Source organism: Mustelus asterias, chromosome 23, assembly GCF_964213995.1.
Source record: "Mustelus asterias chromosome 23, sMusAst1.hap1.1, whole genome shotgun sequence".
In the NCBI taxonomy this organism is placed as follows: domain Eukaryota; kingdom Metazoa; phylum Chordata; class Chondrichthyes; order Carcharhiniformes; family Triakidae; genus Mustelus; species Mustelus asterias.
This window is the reverse complement of record NC_135823.1, coordinates 25,635,409-25,660,263: the sequence shown is the minus strand read 5'-3', so window position 1 is coordinate 25,660,263 and position 24,855 is coordinate 25,635,409. Positions and strand designations below refer to the sequence as shown.

The 24,855-nt window shown below is 42.7% G+C and overlaps 1 protein-coding gene across 1 annotated transcript in view; it reads right to left on the bottom strand.

Annotated features, from left to right (window-relative positions):
- The window catches only part of radil (Ras association and DIL domains), a 119,632-nt gene that overhangs the window by 15,110 nt on the left and 79,667 nt on the right, over window positions 1-24,855 (bottom strand). The window contains exons 8-10 of the mRNA XM_078240150.1: window positions 16,785-17,022; window positions 2,734-2,906; window positions 1,036-1,186 (exon numbers count right to left, since the gene is read on the bottom strand). Coding sequence (XP_078096276.1) covers window positions 1,036-1,186; window positions 2,734-2,906; window positions 16,785-17,022 — 562 coding nt within the window. The remainder of the gene's footprint in view (window positions 1-1,035; window positions 1,187-2,733; window positions 2,907-16,784; window positions 17,023-24,855) is intronic.

Sequence of the window (24,855 nt, the reverse complement as noted above, 5' to 3'; positions counted from 1 at the left end):
GAATGCCTTCTTCACCACTCTGTCCACCTGTGACTCCACTTTCAAGGAACTATGAACATGTACCCCTCGATCTCTTTGTTCTGTAACTCTCCCCAACGCCCTACCATTAACTGAGTAAGTCCTGCCCTGGTTCAATCTACCAAAATGCAATACCTCGCATTTGTCTAAATTAAACTCCATCTGCCATTCGTCAGTCCACTGGCCCAATTGATCAAGATCCCGCTGCAATTGGAGATAACCTTCCTCACTATCCACCATGCCACCAATCTTGGTGTCATCTGCAAACTTACTAACCATGCCCCCTATATTCTCATCCAAATCATTAATATAAATGACAAATAACAGTGGGCCCAGCACTGATCCCTGAGGCACACCGCAGGTCACAGGCCTCCAGTTTGAAAAACAACTCTCTACAACCACCCTCTGGTTTCTGTCAAGAAGCCAATTTTGTATCCATTTAGATACCTCACCCAGGATCCCATGAGATTTAACTTTATGCAACAACCTACCATGCGGTACCTTGTCAAAGGCCTTGCTAAAGTCCATGTAGACAACATCAACTGCACTGCCCTCATCTACCTTCTTGGTTACCCCTTCAAAAAACTCAATCAGATTTGTGAGACATGATTTTCCACTCACAAAGCCATGCTGACTGTCCTTAATCAGTCCTTGCGTCTCTAAATGCCTGTAGATCCTGTCTCTCAAAATACTTTCCAACAACTTACCCACCACAGATGTGAGGCTCACTGGCCTGTAGTTCCCAGGCTTATCCCTGCAGCCCTTTTTAAACAAAGGCACAACATTTGGCACTCTCCAATCTTCAGGCACCTCACCCGTGACTATCGATGATTCAAATATCTCAGCTAGGGGACTCGCAATTTCTTCCCTAGCCTCCCACAACGTCCTGGGATATACCTCATCAGGTCCCACAGATTTATCTACCTTGATGCGCTTTAAGACTTCCAGCACCTCCTTCTCTGTAATGTGTACACTCCTCCAGTTTCTGTCACTTCTCGCCGGGAATGTTGGCCTCACCTGTTTTATATGTTGTTTCTCTCTCTTCAGCACTTGGCTGCCATGTTGCAATGGGGTCCACTCCAGGTGCGAGTTGGTAGTGTGTTAGTATGTGAAGAAGTTGGGACGTGTTCAGTGCATGGAATTCTCTCTTGAGGCAACTCCAGCTGGACTATGGAAAAACATGAGAAAGTATAAATCATCAAAGGGACGTTACACTTGGGGGTGGAAAGATTGCACAGTGGTTCCTTTAGTAGTAGCACTGATAACATTCCTCAACACCATTTGTATTAAGTCTAAGTCATAGGTTGCAGATGGAAACATGTAAAGATGTGTTTGCAGACCTGTAGGTGTCAGTATGCCCCTTTTCAGGACTTTTCAGGCAGAAGTAGATAGATTCTTGATAAACAAAGGAGTGAAAGGCTATTGGGGGGGCGGGGGGATGGGGGGGGGGTAGGCAGGAATGTGAAATTGAGGGTAAAATTAAATCAGCCATGATTTATTGAATAGTGGAGCAGGCTTGAGGGGCTGAGTGGCCTACTCCTGCTCCTAATTCGTATGTTCATATGTTTTACGAGCAGGCTGTCTATCGGAGCTAAAAAGATATTCAGACACAGCGTTCGTGAGTGATCGATCCTTTATTTCCTTCTTATCGATAAGGATAGGTGAACTGAAGAATTCCTGCGGCTTCTTCAGTTTGCTTTGCTCAATTGTGTATAGTCAGCTTTTTTATAGGGCACAACTTCTAGTAAAGATAATTGTTTCTAATATGCACACCAATAAATTATTTACATATGATACAAAGAGGTAGGCCCGAGACAATCGCTGTTTAATCGCATCACATTGGTAATGTCACAGTCTTTAGTGGCAGATGGATGGAATGTCCATTCAGACAATGGTCACTTAATCATGTCATTATTACAGTTTTGGTGTTGTTGGCAAGGACATTCAACTGTGTCCTGTTGATATGTCATAGTGAAACATCCACCTTTTGTCTGCGCTATCTATTTCATGTATATGCAGAGACAGCCAGTCTACAGTGAGGGTCCTGCTAATTTTCCTGGCCCCCTGGCCGACCCCCTGCTGAGTTCAATTCTCCTCTCCCACAGTCCCAATTAAGAAGTTATCTACATATTTATTGAGCAGGAATAATTTGTAGATAATCAGTACCAATTCTTACTATTATAGAGTAGCAGACCCATGGTGACCGAGTTTTCCTGAAACCCTTACTTGTTGATCAATGGTAGAAGACTTTACATAACACATCTGAGCATGACTCGTCCCCTCGCCCTCCTTATATGGTGAAAGCAATTCATTTTTATATAAATATTACATCTGTGTAAAGTTTATTTATTAGTGTCACAAGTAGGCTTACATTAACACTGCAATGAAGTTAACAATGTGTAGCTATCTGTAACACTTGGAATAAATATGGAGTAAGGAAAACATTAAATTGGTTCAACCTCACATTTTTATAGAGGATGTGTTGTGTGAGTGTGATTTGCCTGCTATATGTAATGGCTGGCATAGTTATGATTCTGTTTCACTCACTCTCCTGTTATCCAGCCTTTCATTTTAAGTGCTTCGCTACCTGTATATTGAAATTCCCACTTTAACAAAAATGATTGTATGCTAAACTATAGTAGGACACCCTGATCTGTTACAAAGTGGCGGGGACTATAACTGCAAGAGTTAATGTACTAAAAGAGAAGCCATTACCTGTATGAGACAAGATGTTGGGATAGCCAGAAGCCTTACAGCACTGGTGAATTTGAAAAAAAATTCATCTGCGATGTTACCCATTCCTACATTTTGTATCCACTCCAGCAAGAGGCGGAGGCTGGCTTGCATCTGTTCCCCTTTTGACCAGTGAAAAAAACTTTGCCTTGAACCTGTACAAAGAAAGCACAGATAATCAAGTCGGCTAGCAGAACTCCTAGCTCTGGAGTCTCTCCACTTTGATTGTATATTCTGTGCACATGTCTTTTGAGATGAAGGATGACTGTGCAGGGAAATGGATCAATTTTCCACTTTGCCCCCAGTGACAGGATTCAGAAAGCTATGACCTAGGAGGAGATGGTGTAGAAATCTGGTTACATTGTATTGACAATTTTTATCTTGTCCAGCCTCATGAGATAACCTTCTATTGCATACTTGGGACATTTTCCGCAATGTTAATTTTAAGACCTGTCTGAATAATATTAATTGGGTGTGGGTTTGTTCATGTCTGAAGACATTTTAATGTATTGGAAACAGGATTGTGTTTTTAAAATTGTTAAATAGTTAATTTAGCATGGGAAAAGAAACAAAGCTTTCTCCTCGGGGCTCGTAAAAATCTTTATATGACCTATTGTGGTGTCAAAACAATGATTTGATTCTGCTCCACAAACCAGTTCATGCCCAGCTATTATTTTCTAAGACTATCCAATATTTCTCAATAGAGCCATGGACATCAATGTTTCAGACTAGCAGACACATTATATTCTGAAACTATAAAATCATCTGACATTTCAATGGGAAATACAATTTCAAAATGTCCTAACGTTCCTCTCCAACACACAGCTAGCCTTAGAGAAAATTACCTGAGATATTACAAACATCCTTTTCTGGAACTCTTGTTTAGGAAATAAGACTGTAGCATCTGCCAACAGTATTCCTTATGATAATGTCATAGAATCCCGACAGTACAGAAGGAGGCCATTTGGCCCACCAAGTCTGTACCGACCACAATCCCACCCAGGCCCTATTCCTGCAACCCCACGCATTTACTCTGCTAATCCCCTAACACTAGGGTCAATTTAGAATGGCCAATCAGCCTAACCCGCACATCTTTGGACTGTGGGAGGAAACCGGAGGAAACCCATGCATATAAATGCAAAAATCCTTTAACACATACACAATGAATATTCCAATATTTTACATTTATTTGAAGTTTCGACTTTTGTTATTCCCCCTCCCTCCCACCACCTCCCCATCCAAATTGTTAAATGACTGGAGTGCTTGAGAATGAAGTGCATCATCAAATGGCTGATGCAATTCAAGTGGAAAGTTAGGGTACAGGCACCTTTCAGGCTACACTTTATACTTTATATTTCTCTATGTGCTCCAAAACCATGCTGAATTGGTTAGTTACTTTGGTTCAGTGTTCTTTCTGTATGTCCAGAAAGGAGCAATTCGAGTAGAAAGGGCATTGCTCTGAACCACTGTGCCAGCTGTGAATCTGTTTGTCCCCAGAATTGTGTGAATTGTGCACTTTCCTTTAGTCAACGCTTCTACCTGTCACTGAGAATGTATAGATATTAACTACTCAACAAGGTATTGAAAAAGCTAGAATCTTGTTGGTGAAGGCATTGATCGGTCCTGGATCAGCAGAAGTTGTGTGCTATTTTTGATGAGACATAAATGACATTATCCACCCATTTACAATCAATGGTCCTGTTCCCCCTCCTCCTCATCCAAATGCAACCACTTCCAGAGTGTATGACACTGGAGGAAGCAGGAATCCTGACATCTACATTCTTAAGGGGAGCTAGGAAATAATTTGTGGATTGGTTTTTGGAGATTTATTTCTCTGTAATCAAGAATTTTGTTAAATTTGGGATTCTCATTCTCCTTATTGCAAAGCACAATGGAGTTAATTTTAACACCGTACAATAGTGTAAAATATGTGACAGTGACCCTGCTTTACTTCTCTCAATTTTTAATTCTATTAAAGTTAGTGCTATAAAATGAAGAGAGATGTAAAACAGAATGGGGATTAGTGAGCACTAGTTTTACACTATTACACAAAATCAAAATGACTCCTGATTTGTTTTCTGTAGGAATTTCCAAGTCATAGAAGTTTACAGCATGAAAACAGGCCCTTCGGCCCAACTTGTCCATGCCGCCCAGTTGGTTATTTTGAAGATTGAGGAAGAGTAATGGAAAGCTAGTCAAGCAGCATCAGAAGTGAATGGATATCTCTGTCCGTACATTTAAAATACAGAAGTAGAGACACACCTAGTGTGCATAATCTGTCCATGTGTACCCACATGTTGAGTGGCATAGGCACTTAAAGGGTGATGGTTCAAAAAACTATCCAGGAGGTGTTTAAGCTTGCTTTTGGGTGTGGCCAAGGTGTTCTGACTAGACCCAATCAATACTCAGCTCTGCTGCTGTTGATTTCAGAAGCTTGGTGATTTCTCACTTTTCCACAACCATTTAAATGAGGCCTAAATTGAAAATTATTCAAGTTTTACCAACACTGGCAACCTGGCTGTTCTGCCAAAGTTGCACCCATTTCAGACAGAAGTTGAAGATAGTGTTTCATCATTGGTTTTAGCACCCTAAAACTAGACCGATTCATCTCTTTACTCAACTTTGTGTTTTGGGTGTTTCATTGTATTTGGTTCAGTGTTCTTTCTATATGTCCAGAAAGGAGCAATTTGAGTAGAATTCATGTTCTGCTTTAGTATCTCAACATTTAGTATATGCTTGTGAGGTTAAATAAATCTACAATGGTCCAGAAAAGATTTTTCACATCAATAGTTGTTTTCCTCTTTTATATTTTACCTGCTTTTCATATACTTTCAACAGTCAACTTTTACATCTTCTGAGGACTTTCTTTAAGACATAGTTAACAATTTGTCCATTACTGAGCTTTCTCATAAGTAATTTTCCTCTCTTCCTATTTCTTCCCTCCTTTCCTCTGCTGACTCTTCCATTCATTTTGACCATCCTCTGATACAATACTAAAGTGGACTCAGACATGGCACAATGTGAGAGTGATCTTAACTGATCCTGATCTTGTTCTGTATCAATGGCTAGGCATGCTGTTCCCAACAGAAGTCATTGGATATCTATAGACACCAGAAACACCGTCAATGTCACTTTTCCTACCTGCCTGGGGTCATGAGGCCAGTTGTAGTATACTAATTGTGATGATTTTTTGAGAACACACTACACAAGCATTAAATCTGTGACTTTTCTAGGTGGTATGGCTCAGTCACATTGAGTTTTACTAACTGAGCTACCTGGATGCTTGAAATTAATTTTGCAGATATTTATATGAATGAAAACCTATATATATTTAAAGATCTGTTTCATACTGAAAGAGTTAAATACTTTCTAAACGAATCTAACTTACTGGAAACCTCTGTCAATCTTATATATCCAAAAATGAATGGGTACGTAAATACTCGTAAATTATTGATACTTGAGTGCCAGGTTTCAGTGTTTGAAAGAAGCATTTTTTTCCACAACTCTTCATAGAATTTTATTTTGACTAATTCTAGCTTTGAACATTCCGAAACATGCGGTTGACTGGGCTTCTTGTATGACATTGTTGGATGGGGAAACTTTGTTTGCTTAAGTACATGGAGTCAGTGGTATGATTTTTTTTGGCAAGAAATATCATTTACCAATCCATAACCATATTTAGATAAGAATTTTTCCTATATGCTCCAGTGGAAATGAAATATTTATGTCTGATTCTGTCAACTTGAGCACTTTGACCATTTGGAAATCAGTTGAAATATTTGGCCCGTGAATTCTGCATCAGTGTCCATAAAAGTCACAATAAAGTTTGATTGCTAGGATGCTATTGCAATGTTTGATCACATAGGATGCCACGGCCTCTAAGGCTTGCTCATGGTTTGATCTGGTTGTCTTGACCTGATGTCTCATCTTTAAAATGTTATATAATTACTGTCATATTTTCTTTTGAATTGAGATTGGGAGAGAACAGTATTCTGAAGATGTACCACGTTAGAAAGACCTGCCTGTTATATGAAAATATATATTAGATACAGCAATGCAGATGTAACCATGAGGAGCAAGCGTGAAGGGCTGAATGGCCTACTTCAGCTCCTATTTCCAATGTTCCACGTACCCCACAAAAACCGACCATTCAGTTCTTTGCATCTGTTCAGATACCAGCATTTCATTTGGATGCTATTAATTCAGTTCAATTTCCCTGCCATTTCCTTTATCCTTCCATGTTCTTTCTATTCCAATAATAATCTAATTTCATTTTAAATAATGTTTTAGTCTCTGCCTCAACACCGCTTGTGTTAAATAATTATAAGTCATAATAACATTCTACTTTTCCCATTTATTAATTCTGTACAATGTTTGCACAGGGCAGAATTTAACCAAAGTGTCGGAGGGGAATGCATCCCTGCTGATGCTGACTGCCCTGCCACAATTTAATGCATCCATTGGCTGGAGGGGAGATTACTGACTCGCACTCGGGTGGAAGTCCCACTTCACAGAGCTGCCGGTAACACTGTAGTTCCATCAGCAACACTGGGAATGGTGACCGCAAGAAACCCCCAGGTGCTTAAGACCTTGATTTTCATGTCTTTGTCTATGTTATACCACAGCAGAAGACCTTTGAAAATGGCAAGCGGTACCTGATTCCAGGATTCTCACCCCCATTCCCATTTCCGGCAGCTTTTGCTGGTACGGGTAGTGAGCCTGCATGCGGTGCTCCTTGCTAGCTCCATTGTGGGATAAGAATTTCAGACACCCGTTACTTTCACAGAGTCGGGCCCACTTTGTTTGGGGACGTGGTTCACGGCACCTCAGAGGAGTCATAAAACATGGAAGGTCCTAATCTCAAGTCAAGAACCAAAGAAAATTAGGCATTCAAAGTTCTGCCTTGTAAAACAGTTCCCTCTGATCTTCTCATAAAGCTGCTAATCAAACATAGGCAATGAAAATCTCCCTGAGGAAACCATTAAGTCCTCTTCATATCTCTTAAAATCAGCCAAATAAACACACAGACATTAATAAAATGATTCAAAGGAAAATCTGGTTATTACGAGGTAATAAAGCAATCAATCACACTGAAAGTAATCCTTTTTGAAGCTGTATAAACAGATTCTTGTTGAGCTGAGCCAATTAGCCATTCTTGGAGTTCAGCCAAGCATTCAAAATGAGGCTAGAAGTCAGCCAACTATTCAATCTGCTTCGGTTGATGTCACTAGCCTTAAGATAGCCTTAATTCCCAACTCCTGACACCCGTCTTCTTGATGAAAATCTGGCCCTAAGTCTTGGAACCAGGATGGAGGTAGGTACTAGGTCATGTGGCAGAGACAGGTGGGGCAAGGAGGCATTGAGGTTGAGGTGGTCAGTGGCAATAGAGTTGGAGTGATGTTGATGGGGACGACAGGTAGGATGAAACATCTGGGAGGGGGTGATGGACGAGGGAGAAGGGAGAAGACGTTTCCTTGGGGGCTTTGATGTGGAAAGGAGCTCAGTGAGGAAGGTACCTCACCCACTTCTTACCTGAGGCCTGAACTGGGCTGCCTGCTGGGCTTCTACTCTCCACTGCCACCCCCTTAACCTCAGGGACGACATTCCACTGGCATCAGAATTAGAAAAACAACTGGGGCGAGGACAAGTCCCTCACCAACCTCGTGAGGACAAGTTTTAGTGGGAAGGCCATTTGTGGAATTTTTACATGCTCCCAGCCTGCGAAGAGCCCATAAAATTCTGCCCACAGATTATAGTGGGATTATTGCCTGGAAGCACAATGCTGAAAGTAAGAAAATGGAGGTAATGAAGGAGATTTTGCCTAAAGAACATTCCAAATCCCAGATTTAAATGGGAGATGGGTCAAATACAAACAAACCCATGCTTATTTTCTCCTTTTCAATTTTGTATCAAGTGCACAGCAAAGAAATTGCATGGTTAGAAACGTTTCTATTGATAGCATTAGAATACTGAAATGTCTCCTCGACTTCGGGGGCAATTCTCCCACCCCGTCGTGCTAATTTTCTAGTGCAGCGGGATGGGAAAATCTCGCGGCCAGGCAGGCGCGGGATTCGCACATGCGTTCCCGCTGCATGTGCATCTCCCAGTGCAGGATTTCCGGCACCACTACATCTGCGCTGGAAAAAGCGGGGAAGATAGGCAAGTCATTTAAATCTTTATTTAAATCTAATTTTAATGAAATTAGCGGGCCCGGGACTGAATTCTCCGGGCCCCCTGGCCTCTCCAACCCCACCAGAGTGTTTCACTCTAGCAGAGTTTAGAGTAGCTCCCCACTTTCAGGGAACTAGCAGCCCGACCCCGCTGGAGTGAAAGGGGGACAATTGGGGCGCCCCAGGGAGTCGGGCAGTGGGGGGGTGGTGTCCCCTGGGCATAGGCACCCTGGCAGTGCCGGCCTGTCCCCTGGCAGTGCCCAAGGAGCAAGGTGCCAATGCCCACTGGGCAACCTGGCACTGCCCACCTGGAATGGGGCAGTGCCAAGGGGGCAGGCATGATGAGGGCGGGGCCTAGGGGTGATCAGTGGGGGGTTCAGCTGCCACTCTGCCATCGGGATCAATGGGGTCAGGAGGGAGGCCAGAGCTCAGGACGGGCTGGGGGAAGGGGGTCTGCCTGTGGGGATGTCTGTACTGTGACGGGGTGGGGGGGATTGGCACTGGGCGGGGTAGGAGGGGCTGGAGATTGGGTAGTATGGGGTGGGGGGGTCAGGGCTGGGCTGGGAATGGTCAGGCGGGCTGCGATGGGGATTTGGGGGGGCAGCACTGCGGGGGTCCCGGGCTGGCCAGCAAACGGGAGGCTGACAATGTGGGGCGCAGAGGCCCGCTGATTTCAGCTTCCTAGGTGGGAATAGGCCCTGTTCCCCTGAAATCTAATGATCTTCATGCTCGTGACCTCTGCATTGCAGTGTGGGAGATTCTAGTCTGAACTCCCACTGAAAAAACAATCGTGATTTACACCAGTTTTCCCGTGAATTCAACACTTAGAATTTTTTTGGGAGAATTCCAGCCCTTCATCTTCTGGCAGCCATTCATTACCAACGAAGCTTCATAAACAATGCAATGAATGCCCAGTTAGTTTGTTGTTGGAAACATTATTAGCTGTGGGAGAAATGTTAGGACACTGGGACAATTCTGCATCTTTCTTCAAGTAGTGCGATTTGATTTTTAACATTGGAAAGGGGGATGGAGCCTCAATTTAACATCTTGTCCATGAGAGAAGAACTAAATCACTCCAACGCTCATTCACTACTGCACTGGCATGTCATCTTACATTACAGACTCCAATCCTGATTTGAGCCTTGAACCAATCAGTTCCTGGCAAGGCAAGTGTTAGTTTCAATTGCCACTTCCTTTCTAAAGACTGCTGTTGGCAGCTGTTTTAAAATTTGTTCCCCAGGAAATTCATTAAATCCTTTTGCATATAAAATGATGAATTCATTGACCAACTGCAACATATAGTTGACAGTTTGACTGACAACACAAAGAGACACTGCATGAATATTTAGCGATCGCCAAGTTAATATTTTAGTAAGAGACATATTGAAAGATCAATAAATCCTCTGAAGCCATTAACCCACAAAGAACCAATGGACAAATGTCGAATCATTGAATGATACAGGACAGAAGGTAGCCAGTCAGCCCATTGTGCCTGTGTGGGTTCTTTAGTAAGACTATCTAATCAATTCCATTCCCTTACTCTTCCCCCATAACCTGTAGTTTTTTTCCTTCAATTATTTAGGTCAATTGTCTTTTGCAACTTACTATGAATCATCTCCCATCACCTTTTCAAGGAGTGCATTCGAGATCACAATAATCCTGTGTATATAAAGAAAATGCTTCCCATGTCACCACTGGTTCTTTTGCTAATTACCTTAAACCTATTAGTAATATATCCGTCTCCTCTTATTGAACCTGCTGCTCTTATTTTCACTCTTATATCAAAGCCATTCATCATTTTGAACACTGCTATTAAATCTCCTTTCAATCTTTTGTACTCTTAAGGAGAACAACCCCAGTATCTCCAGTCTTTCCACATAACTGAAGTCCCTCATCCCTGATAGCATTTTAATAGATCTTTTCTGCAACCTCTCCCAAGACTTTGACATTTTTACTACAGCATGGTGGCCAGAATTGAATTCAGTACTCAAGCTTATAAAGGTTCACATGACTCCATTGCTTAAGGTTCCATTCCTCTATTAATAAAGCTAAGCATTCCACTTGCTTTGTTAACCACCTTCTCAACTTGTCACTTCACAGATTTGTATACCTACATGCCCATTTCTCTGTTCCTGAACTTCCTCTAAAATGGTTAATATTGTATATCCTCATTCTTCATATCAAAATCTATCATTTCCCACTTCTCTGTGTTAAATTGTATCTGCCATATGTCTATCAATTTCACCAGTCTGTCCATATCCTCCTGACATCTGTTACTTGTTGCTTACTACATTTCTTCCAATTTTCAAATTATGCCTTGTATATCCAAGCCATTGACATATATTAAAAAGAGCATTGATCCAAATACCAACCCTAGGAAACACCATTGTGTGCCTCCCTACCACACAACTGTTCACCACCTTCAGTCATGCATTCAGTCCCTTATTCAGTCTTGTAATCATGCTGCCATGGTTGTCTTTAATCTTATGGTCTTTAATTCTGATAACAAGTCTATTTTGTGGTACTTTGCTTAACACCTTTTCAAAGTGCATATCCCCAGCAAACGCATTACCCTCATCAACCCTCTCCATTACTTCACCAAAGAGCTCAATCCAGTTAATCAAACATAATTTACCTTGAATAAATTTGTCCTGACTTTTAGCTCACATTGTTCCAAATGCCCATCAGTTATGTACTAGATTATTGACTATAAAAGTTTTCTCACCGTAGATATTCAGCTGACTGGTTTCTAATTTCTGGATTCATCCCTCTTCTCATTTTTAAACAAGATTGTAACATTTACAATCCTCTTTTCCTCTAGAACCATCCCAATGTACAAGAAGAATGCGAAGATTGTGGTCAAAGGTTTCACAATTAGTGAATGTGTTTTTATGAATGAAAGTGTTTTTTTTACACAAGTGAAGTCTATACATTTAGAGTTTTGTTTTATTTCATCTCAACTTGGGAATGGAGGTCTGCCTATGGTGGATACTAGGGGAGATGTCATGGAGGATAGAAGAGCAAAGGGTGGTGGGTGGGGGCTTGGGTTGGTATGAGTTGGCATCAGGACTATAAAGGATCAAGGAGGTGGGTAGAATGGCACAGGTTGTTCATAAGTTCATAAGATATAGGAGCAGAATTAGGCCATTCGGCCCAACGAGTTCGTTCCACCATTTGATCATGGCTGATATGCTCCTCACCCCCATTTTCCTGCCTTCTCCCCATAACCCATTAAAAATGTGTCTAACACCTCCTTAAATTGACTCACTGTCCCAGCATCCATCACACTTTGCGGTAGTGAATTCCACAGATTCACAACCCTTTGGGAGAAGTAGTTTCTCCTCAACTCTGTTTTAAATTTGCTACCCCTTATCCTAAGACTATGACCTCTAATCCTAGAAGGGCCCCACAAGAGGAAGCATCCACTCCGTGTCTACTTTATCCATACCTTTTATCTTGTTGGCAGGGAGGATATTGGGGTTAAGGGAGGTGTGGGGGGATTGAATTGGCATGGATGGACATGGGGAGTATATGGGGGGGAGGGGGGGGGGGGATGAGGGGCAAGACATTTGTTATTTTCTTGGTTTTATTTAAGTAGCTGTGACGTAAGTCCCAGAGCACCAAGATGGATCTTTTTGCACAGCTTGCCTCTGTACTGGATAGCCCCTGTGGCTGCCTCCAAACTCTCTCCAGGAATGATGGGCACCCTTAATCCCTGATCCCATCCCAAACAGTCAGGCGCTTGTTCCTTCAGTAACTTATGAAGCACCGTTTCCAGTCCAGGTGACTTTTCTACTTTGGGGACTGTCAACCTTTTAAGTACCTCAGCTTCATCTTGTTTTTTTCATCTTATCCAATAAGAAGTTTATTTAAGGAGATGCAATTCAAATACCATGTAGTTTTTTTTAGTAATTGCTGCTTTTTGAGGAACCAAGGTTCCAAGTGCACATTGAACTGAATCCAAACAGTCCAAATCTCAAGGCAGTTTTAAGTTACATACAGTATGTTCCTGTCAAGAGTTACACAGAGAAACATCAACATACTACTCCCCATGGAAGAGCCTGTGGTCACTCACTATTGCCAGAAAAAAGTACGGGAAAAGAAGAATTCAGAGTCAGAAACATAAACATCTAATTTATAATTGATCATGGGAAAAAAAGAAAATGAGAAGTAGAGCATTTTCAATTATAATTTTTTAGCAATTATACAAGCAATGCTCAGTTCAGTTTATCTTACTCGCACCCAAAGAATTGCTTCCTTATACATACTGTCCCTCAACAGAAGTTGACAATTGGGATTCCGAAATCATTGCACATTGGCTTAATTATGGGAAGTTAGGTTACTGCATAAGACCAAAGAGACTATCCTCTCGGAGTAATTTTTCCAGTACCCATTGGTGGTGAGAGACATTGACTGCTGCCAGTACGTCACAGTGTTACAAGCACATGCCCAAACCTTTGGCTCCATTAGGCATGAAATGACTATCTAGGTGTGTGGCTGACACACATTCCTATTGCTGAATAGCTAAGGAAATAACAAAAACATAAAGAACACTGCTCTGTCTCTACACCCAATTGTTAGTTTCTCATATTCTACTGGGATTGAAACCAAAGGCTTTCTGAATGCAAGTCCAACACACCCTAAGCTGCCCAAACGGAGTTTCACATGGGACTCAAAGATTTTCCAGTCCTGACTCCGACACCGAACTAACCTCACAACCAATCCAAGTTTCATTTGGAATGGGCTAAACTCCTGGCACTTAATTTTTCCAATACGACTGCAGTGGTGCGAGCAGCTGTTGTCTTGCTTGCTCTTACTAATTAATGCTGTTCATTTTGTGCTGTTATGTACAGAGTGGAGTTTCCATCACCTTAAACAGAGTCAGTAACTCCCTAATGTGTTGAAATGAAACAGTTTCATAAAACTCTTCTATGACCATTATTTAGATATGCAATCAGAATGCTTTCAGAAATAGTGATTGTAAGATGGTGTTTTACGTATTCCATGATGTCTCCCACTCTTTTTGGCACAATTCAGATGTTGGGCATATTTGTAAGGTTCTGTCTGCAATAGCTAATATGAACCTAATGCAGTGGAAGATAGATGGCTGTGGTGGTGATATTGGGTGATGTGGTTTTTATGGCCACACTTTTTCATTTACTGCACTTGCTGTCTGCAAGACCAATGAGAAATGGTGCGTGTTGAGAAGGCATCCCAGGGGTGTGATCCTCAGTGATGCTATGAACAAAGTGCAAGCAGTTTCTGCACTAAAGCAAAGGAATGTTTTTATACAATGTCCTTGTAGCAACTGATCTGGAGGGAGCCAGCAGCTAATGATCATTCTAAAACTAATGATTTTTCTCCCCCCACGCCCACTGCTTGCATCCCCGACCTGTATTTCTCCAGATATTAATTTATTCTCTCTGCAGCATTCAGGATTATCAGCAAACTGCTACCTAAATTCTCTTAACCAAGCTGCTCGGATACTTTGATCTGAAAAGATTTGTGCTGACGAGGGGGTGGGTCGAGGTGGGGGGTTGTGGCGGGTGGAGGAAGAGGGCGTGGGATTGGTTGTGGTAATTTTGGTTCCTTCAACCTACTGGGAAACTAACTCCCATCATCCATGGTCTAGTCCAATATAGAGTGCTGCAATATCTCTTCGAAAATATGTTTCATATTTTTTAATGAAAGGAATTGCCTTCCAGTGCTCAGGTGCTACTTATGCTCCAGTACCTAACCCAAGTTGCTATTCCGTATATAAAAATCCAGATTGTGTTTTTTTTTTGGCATTTATTTGGCAACGAGAGACAACATGGTTGAGTTTTGGCCTACCCTTTTGCAATGTTTCATACTTGGAGACTTTGTAGCTGGAGTTGCTGCAAAGTGAACCGCAAGGATAATGCTCTGATCTTTCCCCACTGCTTTTCCCTCGCCTGATGAGTATTTTTATGGATTATTCACCTTTACTCTCTGTGCAGTACTAGAGCTTGTACTTTATTATACATCTATTGCTGCACAAAAGCACATGCAAGTGAGAATGTACAAGTTGCATTGGAATGAGCTATTTCCCACACTCAGTATGGATAGATTTACACTGCATTATTAATCCCAGTAGGCAGAGTCTCTAGATAATCTGCAGGCAGCAACTGCATTATTAAAGACTGCCTGCTGCATCTACTCTCATGTTTCATTACACAAGTTTTATTCTATTGTCGAAAAAAGTCCTGGCCCGTATAAAAACAATTCAGCAGGATTACTAATGGAAAAGATTGAACAGGTTGTGGATTTTTCTCTAGAAAAGAGAAGCGATCTATTAGAATTATGGGGAGACTATTTTGCCCCCCCAAAAAAATCAAAGTGTCCCAACGGGCAGGAAAGCGGGAGGTTTTCTCGGCCGTATTTTGGGTGAGCTGAGGCTCATGAATTTACAGCACTCTGTGCAACACACGTCAAGTCATGCCAGTAATGGGGGGGTGGAGCCATAAACCCGCTGGAGAGGCTGGCAGCAGAGTGCCCAGGGGGCCATCGGGCATGCACTGATCTCCCAGTGTACTGGGAGAATGGTTGACATCCCCGCCCTCCCAAATCGCCAGCCTCCTGATGGCTAACCCTGGCCACCAATGGCCAGCCCCACCACTAGCCCCCACTGCCCGATGCTGAGCCCCCCTTCCCTCCCCTCCTACCTCACCCACTCCCCTACTGGTCTGGCTCCACCCTGTCTGGCCCTGTCCCCTGCGAGGCACTGCCCCCTCAGGTCCCACCCCCTTGGTACTGCCTGGTGGCCACTGCCAATGTGCTAGGCTGGCAGTGCCAGTGTGCCTGTTGGGCAGTACCAAGCTGGCACTGCAGGGTTCCAGGCTGGAAGTACTAGGGTGCACAGTGGGCACTGCGCGCCCTGCCCGTGACCTCCCTGGGAGTCTCAATGGCCTCCCAATGGAGAGGCCATCACATCTGGTTCCCAGCAATGGGGACCAGCTTGATCCCCACTGGTGGAAACCTTCACCAGTGAGGTCGGAAATCAAAGAGAGCCCGGACAATACTGTCCGGAGCTCGCTAAAGAGATTCAAATGAGATCATGAATATTGAAATCAGCCCTGCGCTGTTCCCAGGTGATTACGTGAAAAAGAAATGGCCCGGGAGAATCGTGACCTGCTAGCCACTAGGCGGGAATTAGATTTTTAGCCTCCTGCTTACATTTCCCACCCCACTATGCTACTCGACCAGTGTAGCGGGGCGGGAAAATCGGCCCATGATCTGTTAGAAAGAGTTTGATATGGTAGACATAGCCATGTTTCTAATTGTGAGGGTAACAAAATTAATAGCCATAATTATAAGATGGTCTCTAATAAATCTACAAGAAGAAATTCAGGAGAAACTTATTATTTAAGGTGGTGAGAAAATGAAAGTTGCTGCCACTTGGTGTGGTTGAAATGGACAGCAAAGATGCATGTGAGTTCTGCTGAAAAAAAGGGACATGCTGTCGAAGATTTTCACCCTGCATTCATCAGGGCAGATAAACAAGAATACCAATTGTAAAGAGAACAGCAATTGATACTGCATGAGAAGAGTGGTCTGATTGGTTGGCAAGTGGACTTTGATTGGTACAGGCTTTGCAATGGACAATGCGCTATGGAGCAGTTAACGGCCAAGGTTTTTTAGAATTACAGAATTAGTCAAATTCCATACTACCAAACGACTAATAGATGCATTTACGAGGAAACTGGAATATTATACAAAGGGAAAAGGAACAGAAGGATATGAAGAGGAATGTGGACTATAAGCAGCAGCATAGACCAGTTAGGCCAAATAGTCTGTTTCTCTGGTGTAATACTATATATAGTGTCTATACATTGTTAAACTTACCTCTATCCATAAGCTGATTGAAGAGGGAAACATTGGAGAAGAAGAAAAGGTAAGCAAACATCTGTGCTGCGATTTCGGGGTGCACCTCATACTGATGGAGGAGGTCCAGTGTTGTCTGGTATATTTGCATGATGTTGCGAACTGGTTCTGGGAGAGAAGAAGAATTCATTCCGGAATATCCATGCTTGGTATGGAAGGGATTGCAATCGAAGAAGGCAGGAAGTGTAACATAGAGAGACTGTAAAACAAGAAACAATAATGTTTTTAAAGAACAAAGAAAATTACAGCACAGGAATAGGCCATTCGGCCCTCCAAGCCTGCACCGACCATGCTGCCCGACTTAACTAAAACCCCCTATACTTCCGGGGACCATGTCCCTCTATTCCCATCCTATTCATGTACTTGTCAAGACGCCCCTTAAAAGTCACTACCGTATCCGCTTCCACTACCTCCCCTGGCAACGAGTTCCAGACACCCACTACTCTGTGTAAAATATCTGCCTCGTACATCTGTTTTAAATCTTGCCCCTCGTACCTTAAACCTATGCCCCCTAGTAATTGACTCTTCCACCCTGGGAAAAAGCTTCTGACTATCCACCCTGTCCATGCCTCTCATAATCTTGTAGACTTCTATCAGGTCTCCCCTCAACCTCCGTCGCTCCAGTGAGAACAAACCAAGTTTCTCCAACCCCTCCTCATAGCTAATGCCCTCCATACCAGGCAACATCCTGGTAAATGTCCTCTGTACCCTCTCCAAAGCCTCCACATCCTTCTGGTAGTGTGGCGACCAGAATTGAACACTATATTCCAAGTGCGGCCTAACTAAGGTTCTATAAAGCTGCAACATGACTTGCCAATTTTTAAACTCTACCTCAGCTGTGATGGCAAGCTTAATCTATGCTTATGTACTTTTCAAGGTAAGGAAAGATAACATTCAAGAATTAAACCTATGTCCACTTTGCAGTTAACAGCAATACTAAGCACTCATGCATCTGCTCTCACTTAGGCCATAGATTTATCTACAGTGCTGAAGGAAGCCAATCAACCCATTGAGCCTGCACTGACTCTCTGAAAGAGCATCTTACCCAGGCCCAACTTCCCTGCCCTATCCCCATGACCCCGCACATTTACCATGATTAATCCACCTAACCTACACATACTTGGACTGCAGGAGGAAACTGGAGCATCCAGAGGAAATCCACGCAGACACGGGGAGAACATGCAAACTCCACACACAGTCACCCGAGACCTGAATCGAACCCGGGTTCCTGTGAGTCCACTGTGCCACTGCCATAGTCACATACCGTGCAGATTAGCATTTTGAGAATGCACCTACCACAAACTGTACCTTTTTTGAAAGATATCAAAAACCATAGTCTCTGGTATGTTCATTTCCAAACATGTGTTCCTAATGATCTCTTCTCCCTCCAAGCCACTCACCATCCTGACTTGGAAATATATCGCCATTCCTTCGCAGTCGCTGGGTCAAAATCCTGGAATTCCCTCCCTAACGGCATTGTGGGTCAACCTACAGCACATGGACTGCAGTGATTCAAGAAGGCAGCTCACCACCACCTTCTCAAGGGCAACTAGGGATGGGCAATAAATGTTGGCCAGCCAGCATCGTCCATATCCCATGAATGAATTTTTAAAAATCATAATTTGGGGCTTTCTTGTGCTTTTTATTTACCGAGCAAGTCATAGACTATTGTAGTGAGGGTAGCAATCCAAACTGTGCCAAATCTTTAAACAGTCCTGCGTTTTCTGGCGAGAGTTATTGGATAGCAATCAGAAGCAGGATGCCTGGTGGATTTGGTCTTGCTGGTCAAGCAAACAGTGGCTGGTTGTGACCTGGCCAGCTCACCTAACTCAACACAAGACCTGAGAATACTCTGTCTCCATCGCTCAGTGACCCCTTATGGTACTGAGTCACCAGGCCCGTTTAACGTGATATATTTTTTAAAATCCATAAAGCCGATTTAGTTGTCAGTTAAATATTATGACTGTCCAAATGGTTTGATTATTCAGCTGCGCCAATAATTTGTCCCATGTCTATTCTAGTCCGCGACAGAAAAAGAATGCAGATTCCTCATGTCTGGAACTTACTTAACCACAAGGGTATGAATACAAGCTTAACTAAACTTGTAAATCACACGGATTAATTTGGATTAATTCCTCGCGTTTGGTACCAGAGATATTTACACAATGTGACCTTTGTACCCTCAGTAAGCACATTTTCTTTTTAGTATTTATAGTCATTTACTGAGCAGAATAAGTGATGAATCTCAGGCTGTGCCTGTTTGGGATTAAATAATGTATTTATTTAAATTCTTCAAACATTTAATATTGTAGGTTTGAAAGAAAAAGCTCATTTGAAACTGGACCCTGAAACAGGAACAATTGCAAAGATTTAAGGTAATAATTGAAGGGGGAGGATGAGCTTGTGAGCAATATCTGTCCCAGCCTTAGTGGGCCTGTCATTACACTGTCATTCAACAGGCCTTAGCACCTGTGTAAGCACATTATGTTGACTGAGAGAAGGTTGGTAAAACCACTTTTGAAAGCTAGTGAAATGGTAATGGCTGTTTTTTAAAACCAATTTCCCTTTGAAATATTTAAAGTTATATACTCAGTAATTCTGTGACATTTGAGGAGATAATGTTTCTTCGTTTGTGTTTTAAATTACCTGTTTGCTTTTACTTCCACTAAGCCAAATGTGTCTTCCTTTTTGCTCACTGGCTGGTACACAGCTATCAAAACTGTGCCTTGCCAGCACAGAATGACTGCAGCAGCAAAGGTTACAATTTGCAATTTCACCATTCAGAATATTAACCTTAAGGTAGGACTAAGAAAAAGTAATCTCTCTGCTATTTGTCCAAACAGTCTTTAAGTTACCCCCAGAAAAACCAAAAACTTTACACTGACATGGGGATAGAGTTATCAATTGTCACTTATTTTCTGATGTTAATCCTTTGGGACTTGCATTACAGGCTATATACTTCATATAGTAATATACTTCAATTTCAATCACTATTTCTGCCTGTGCTCTGGGGAAAGCAAAATTTCTTGTGATAAGATACTGGTCCTTATTAAACTTTTGTGAATCAGCTTACTTGATTTTCCTGTAAAGCTTACAGTCAAACCTCTACAACATTGGATGGCTGTATGAGCAGGGTTCTGGTGATGTGACACATTGGAAACCACACTTCTGTACTTATGTTGACTGAATAAATTATGCGATTCTCCCCTCCCATCTCCTGGACCATACACCACCTCTAGCCAAGAAAGGAATTGTTATGTTTTTGGTATCTTTCAAGATCGATTAGCGCACGAGGGGTGACCTTATAGAGGTTTATGGAATCATGAGGGTCATAGAAAAGGTGAATAGCCAGGGTCTTTTCCTCAGGGTGGGGCAGTCCAAAACTACAGGGCATAGGCTTAAGGTGAGAGGGGAAAGATTTAAAAGGGAACTGAGGGGCAATTTCTTCACACAGAGGGTGGTGCGTATATGGAATGAGCTGCCAGAGGAGGTGGTAGAGTCAGGTACAATTACAACATTTAAAATACATTTGGACAGGTACATGGATGGGAAAGGTTTAGATGGGTATGGGCCAAATGTAGAAAAATGGGACTAGTTCAGTTTAGGAAACTTGGTTGGCATGGACAAGTTGGGCCGAAGGCCCTGTTTCCGTGTTGTATATCTCTATGACTCTATATAGGCACAGGAGGTGATCAACATTGCAACTGTCCTTTATTGTTTTAGCAGTTGAACTAACAAGAAAACATAATTCACTGGCTTGCAAAGTACAATAAGCCAGACAAGACATACAATGCAGAACAAGAAACCAAAGCCACTATCTGTCATTTTTGGACACTTGCCAGGAAGTGTATAAAAATAATGTGATAATTACATGGAATTATATTGAGATTACAGCACAGATACAGATAATACAGTCCAACTGTTCTGTGTTTATACTCTGTGCGAGTCTTCTCCCACCTTACTTTTTGCTATCAGCATATCTTTCTGTTACTTTCATCCTCATGTATTTTTGTAGCTTCCCCTTCAATGACAATTTTCTTCCAATTGTCACTTTCTATCCAGTTAACTGAGAACTAATGAAGTCTATCAATTTTGTCACTTTGGAGTCAGACATAAATAACTTGAAAAATGCAAAAGGAGCAAACGCCATACTTGCTGCTGGTCAGAAATACACCAGCGCACAAGGATCCCCAACATGTTTGCCATCTTCAGTCAGCGGCAACACTGTTGGCCAAGGCACGTGAGTCAAATGGATGATAGCCACATTCCCAAAGACATGCAAGCTTGCTATGGACACAAGATTAAAAGATTGCCTATGTCTGCAATACAAGGATGTCTGCATACAAGACTTCAAGTTGACTGGGATCAGAGTCAATGCATGGGAAGTCCTTACTGCTGACCGGACTGCCTGGAGATAAACAGTCAGGCAGGGCTTGGAAGAAGCAGAGGACCAAATAAATGACCATATAGGAGAAAAGAAAGTCTGGCGGAAGGAGAAAAACATTAATCCACCTTGGGTCAACATTGTTCATCTGCGCCAGCTGTGCAAGGGACTGCCAATCCTGAGTGAGCCTCAACAGCTATAACATATGATGCTTTTGAAAATTTATTAGTGGCACAAGTAGGCTTACATTAACGCTGCAATGAAGTTACTGTGAAAATCCCCTAGTCGCCATACTCAGGCGCCTATTCGGGTACACTGGGGGAGAACTTAGCATGGCCAATTCACCTAACCAGCATGTCTTTTGGACTGTGGGAGGAAACCGGAGCACCCGGAGTAAACCCATGCATATACAGGGAGAACGTGCAGATTCCGCATAGTCATTCTAGCTGGGAATCGAAACCGGGTCCCTGGTGCTATGAGGCAGCAGTGCTAACCACTGTGCCACCCCACTTCTCAATCCAGAAGTGATATGCAATCCAGTGGCAGTCCACTATCCTCTGAGACAGATTCATGCCTACAATCTCCATCATGGGGATTGAGTCTTGGATTTGAGGTAACTTTGTTGCACACATTGGATGTTGCTTTCTTCTCTGAAACTTGGAGACCCCCCCACATTGGCTGCAGCAGAGATTTTATACTTGCCTGCAGATAAAATAGGTATTGCAAGTTTTTGGAGAAAAATATGAAGCATATATGGAGGGCCATTTCCTTTAGCTGTGTCCAAAAACCATCAAGAGGACAAAGCTTGATGCAGGAAAGAGTGAGGGGGCAATTTTCCCCAGATACTGTAGGTGCTAAAGAACCTCCATGGCGGCCAAGATTGGGTCTTAAAATAAGATGCCTGCGTATCTCGCATTTAGCACAGATGTCATCCTTGTAAATGAGTTGAAGCTTACAATTGGAATGGCCACCTGAACGATAGTTAAGGGGCTAACTATCACTTAAATTGCCTGCTAACACTCACGAAAGAGACGGCATGGCATTTTGTTGGGAAGCACTTGAACTACTGTCCTTTCCTAACAGTGACTAGCTGAGTAGGAGTAAACCAGTTGTTGCGGAGGATTTTGAACACTACTTAAAGGTTTTAATCACTTTTAACTAACTGTCCGCGTGCTGAGGGAGGTTTGAAGAGAACTTCAGAAACAAATTGGGAGACTTTCTAGGACACATTGTTAACACAGCAACACTCTTGTCAACATTTGTTCCAGAAATTCTCTGAGGACTTCAGGAAGAGTCAATGCTGTGCTAATCTACATTATTGGACACCTTTTAGGATATCACTTGGAGAAAGGAAGTGCTTGGTTACCAACATTTTGCAATGGCTCCCCTTTGGTCTGCAGGAGAAACGGGAGCAGGAGATGAGGCCAGGCAGAGCAGCACCAGCTGCTGCAGCAGAATGGGGCAGGGAAGCGATGTGAATTCCTACCCCTCATTGTGGGTAAAGGGCATCCCTCCTCCATCAGGACCTCCAGTGTCACATCTGAATACTTGTGAGCTCTCTTACTCAGTCCCTGAGCCTTCCTGAAATGTAATGCCGCCGCCATGTATACTGCTCTATGAAAATTATGTGCAATGAGAACCTGAGTGCTGAAGCGGCGGGTACCTGATTTAGCACACCCAGCCAGGCAAGTTCAAATTACGGTGATTAGCAATTAGTAGCAAAACACCATGCTAAAGCTAGGCTGTCAGACAGATATCTCTAATTAGCACAATTCCCAATTAGTGCCTGTTTTCACCCTTTTACCAAAATAACTCTTAAAACCTTAAAATACACAGTCGGTCTAGTTTCCTATAAATAGCATTTCCTGGAATTCAGCAATGCAATGTTAACAGATGAACCATTTATTTTAGAGATGTCAGCCACTTAAAATAAAGGTTATGCCTGTGTTATATCAATCGATAGAATAACTATAGCACTTGCTAACACTTGTCCACTAATATTGCCAACTGCAATTTCTAAACTATGGGTTCCAGATCATTTATACCAAAGTCATAAATTATGCACTGTAGTGTTAACATTCTGTGATAGCTACATACTTTATTTTATAGACAACATCTAACAGAGTGATTTGCCATAAAGTTTGAGTGCTAATTAAAACAGAATATGCTTAGTTGATTCAAAAAGCATTTAGTCCCAAAATAATCATTAATTTGCATTATTTTTTATTTGTTCATGGGATGTAGGTGTCGCTGGCTGGGCTAGCGTTTATTGCCCAAACCTAATTGCCCTTGAACTGAGTGGCTTGCTAGGCCATTTTAGAGGGCACTTAAGAGTCAACCACATTGCTACAGATTAGGCATTAATTGTATATCAGATCAGTAAGAAGCCTCACAATACCAGGTTAAAGTCCAACAGGTCTATTTGGTATCATGAGCTTTCGGAGCACTGCTTCTTCATCAGGTGAGTCACTCACCTGATGAAGGAGCAGTGCTCCAAAAGCTCGTGATATCAAATAAACCTGTTGGACTTTAACCTGGTGTTGTAAGACTTCTTACTGTGCCCACCCCAGACCAACACCGGAATCTCCACATCATGTATACCAGATCAGACATAGTAGAAGTGAATTAGGTAAGGTTGAACATTTCCTGGATGTACTCATGCCTCTTCCAAACTCTCTGGATTAAGATGTCTCAAGTAGCTGGGTTGGCATCTTGGTCATTCAGATCTTGGAGTTGTGCCTCAGCTGGAACGCTGAACCAGGGAAAGGCGAATAGTACGATGCGACTCCAAGGCATGAAAGTGGCTTTCTGATAGCGATTGGGAGCTTTACTATTGTTGCCCTTTACTCTTTAATCTATTGGATCAATCTACGGGGAGGAGGAGGGTTGAATAATGGAACCTGCTCTCATGCTGCCTTCTTGATGGCAGTGATCTGATTGAGGAGGAGAAGGGCCCAGTGCTGCCTAGCACAGCTTCAAGAAGACACCCAGTCTGAGAACCACGATCGAGAGGAACCCCAGCAAGACCCAGAGGATAAGGGGGTCAGACCCATCCCTCGGAGGCAAGTGTCTACCAAAAACACCATTCCAATCTGGAAATGAGCAAAAGACAATGCCATGCCCTCTACGCTTGTAAAGATATGTGGTGGCTCATATCTGCCACATTCTCAGAAGGGGCTAATGTTGCATGGACTGGGAGGACATCCCCTGCCAGTGCCCCTGAAGGTACTGCTGTACTCAATTATTTTTTTGCAGTGGGTTCGAAGGATCCACAGAGGACGTATGTGGCATCTCTCAGTCCTCAACACATAAATGTATCAACGTGACAGGTGGCCGCTACAATCTGGCTCATTATATAAAGTTCACACTGGATGAAGCTAGCCAGGATGCTAGGTTCCTGAGTTTCACGCAATCTCTGGCTTCCCTGGTGTAAAGGGTGCGATTGATTGCACACATGTCACTCTGAGAGCTCCATGACAACTGACCCTGATGTTCATCCACAGGAAAGGGCTCCACTCCCTAAATGTTCAGCTGCTTTGCGACCATCAGAAGCACATCATGCACGTTTGTGGCAGGTACTCTGGGAGTTGCCATGACTCATACATCCCGAGGCACTCCCAGATGCCCGAGTCAAGTGGACTTGACTCC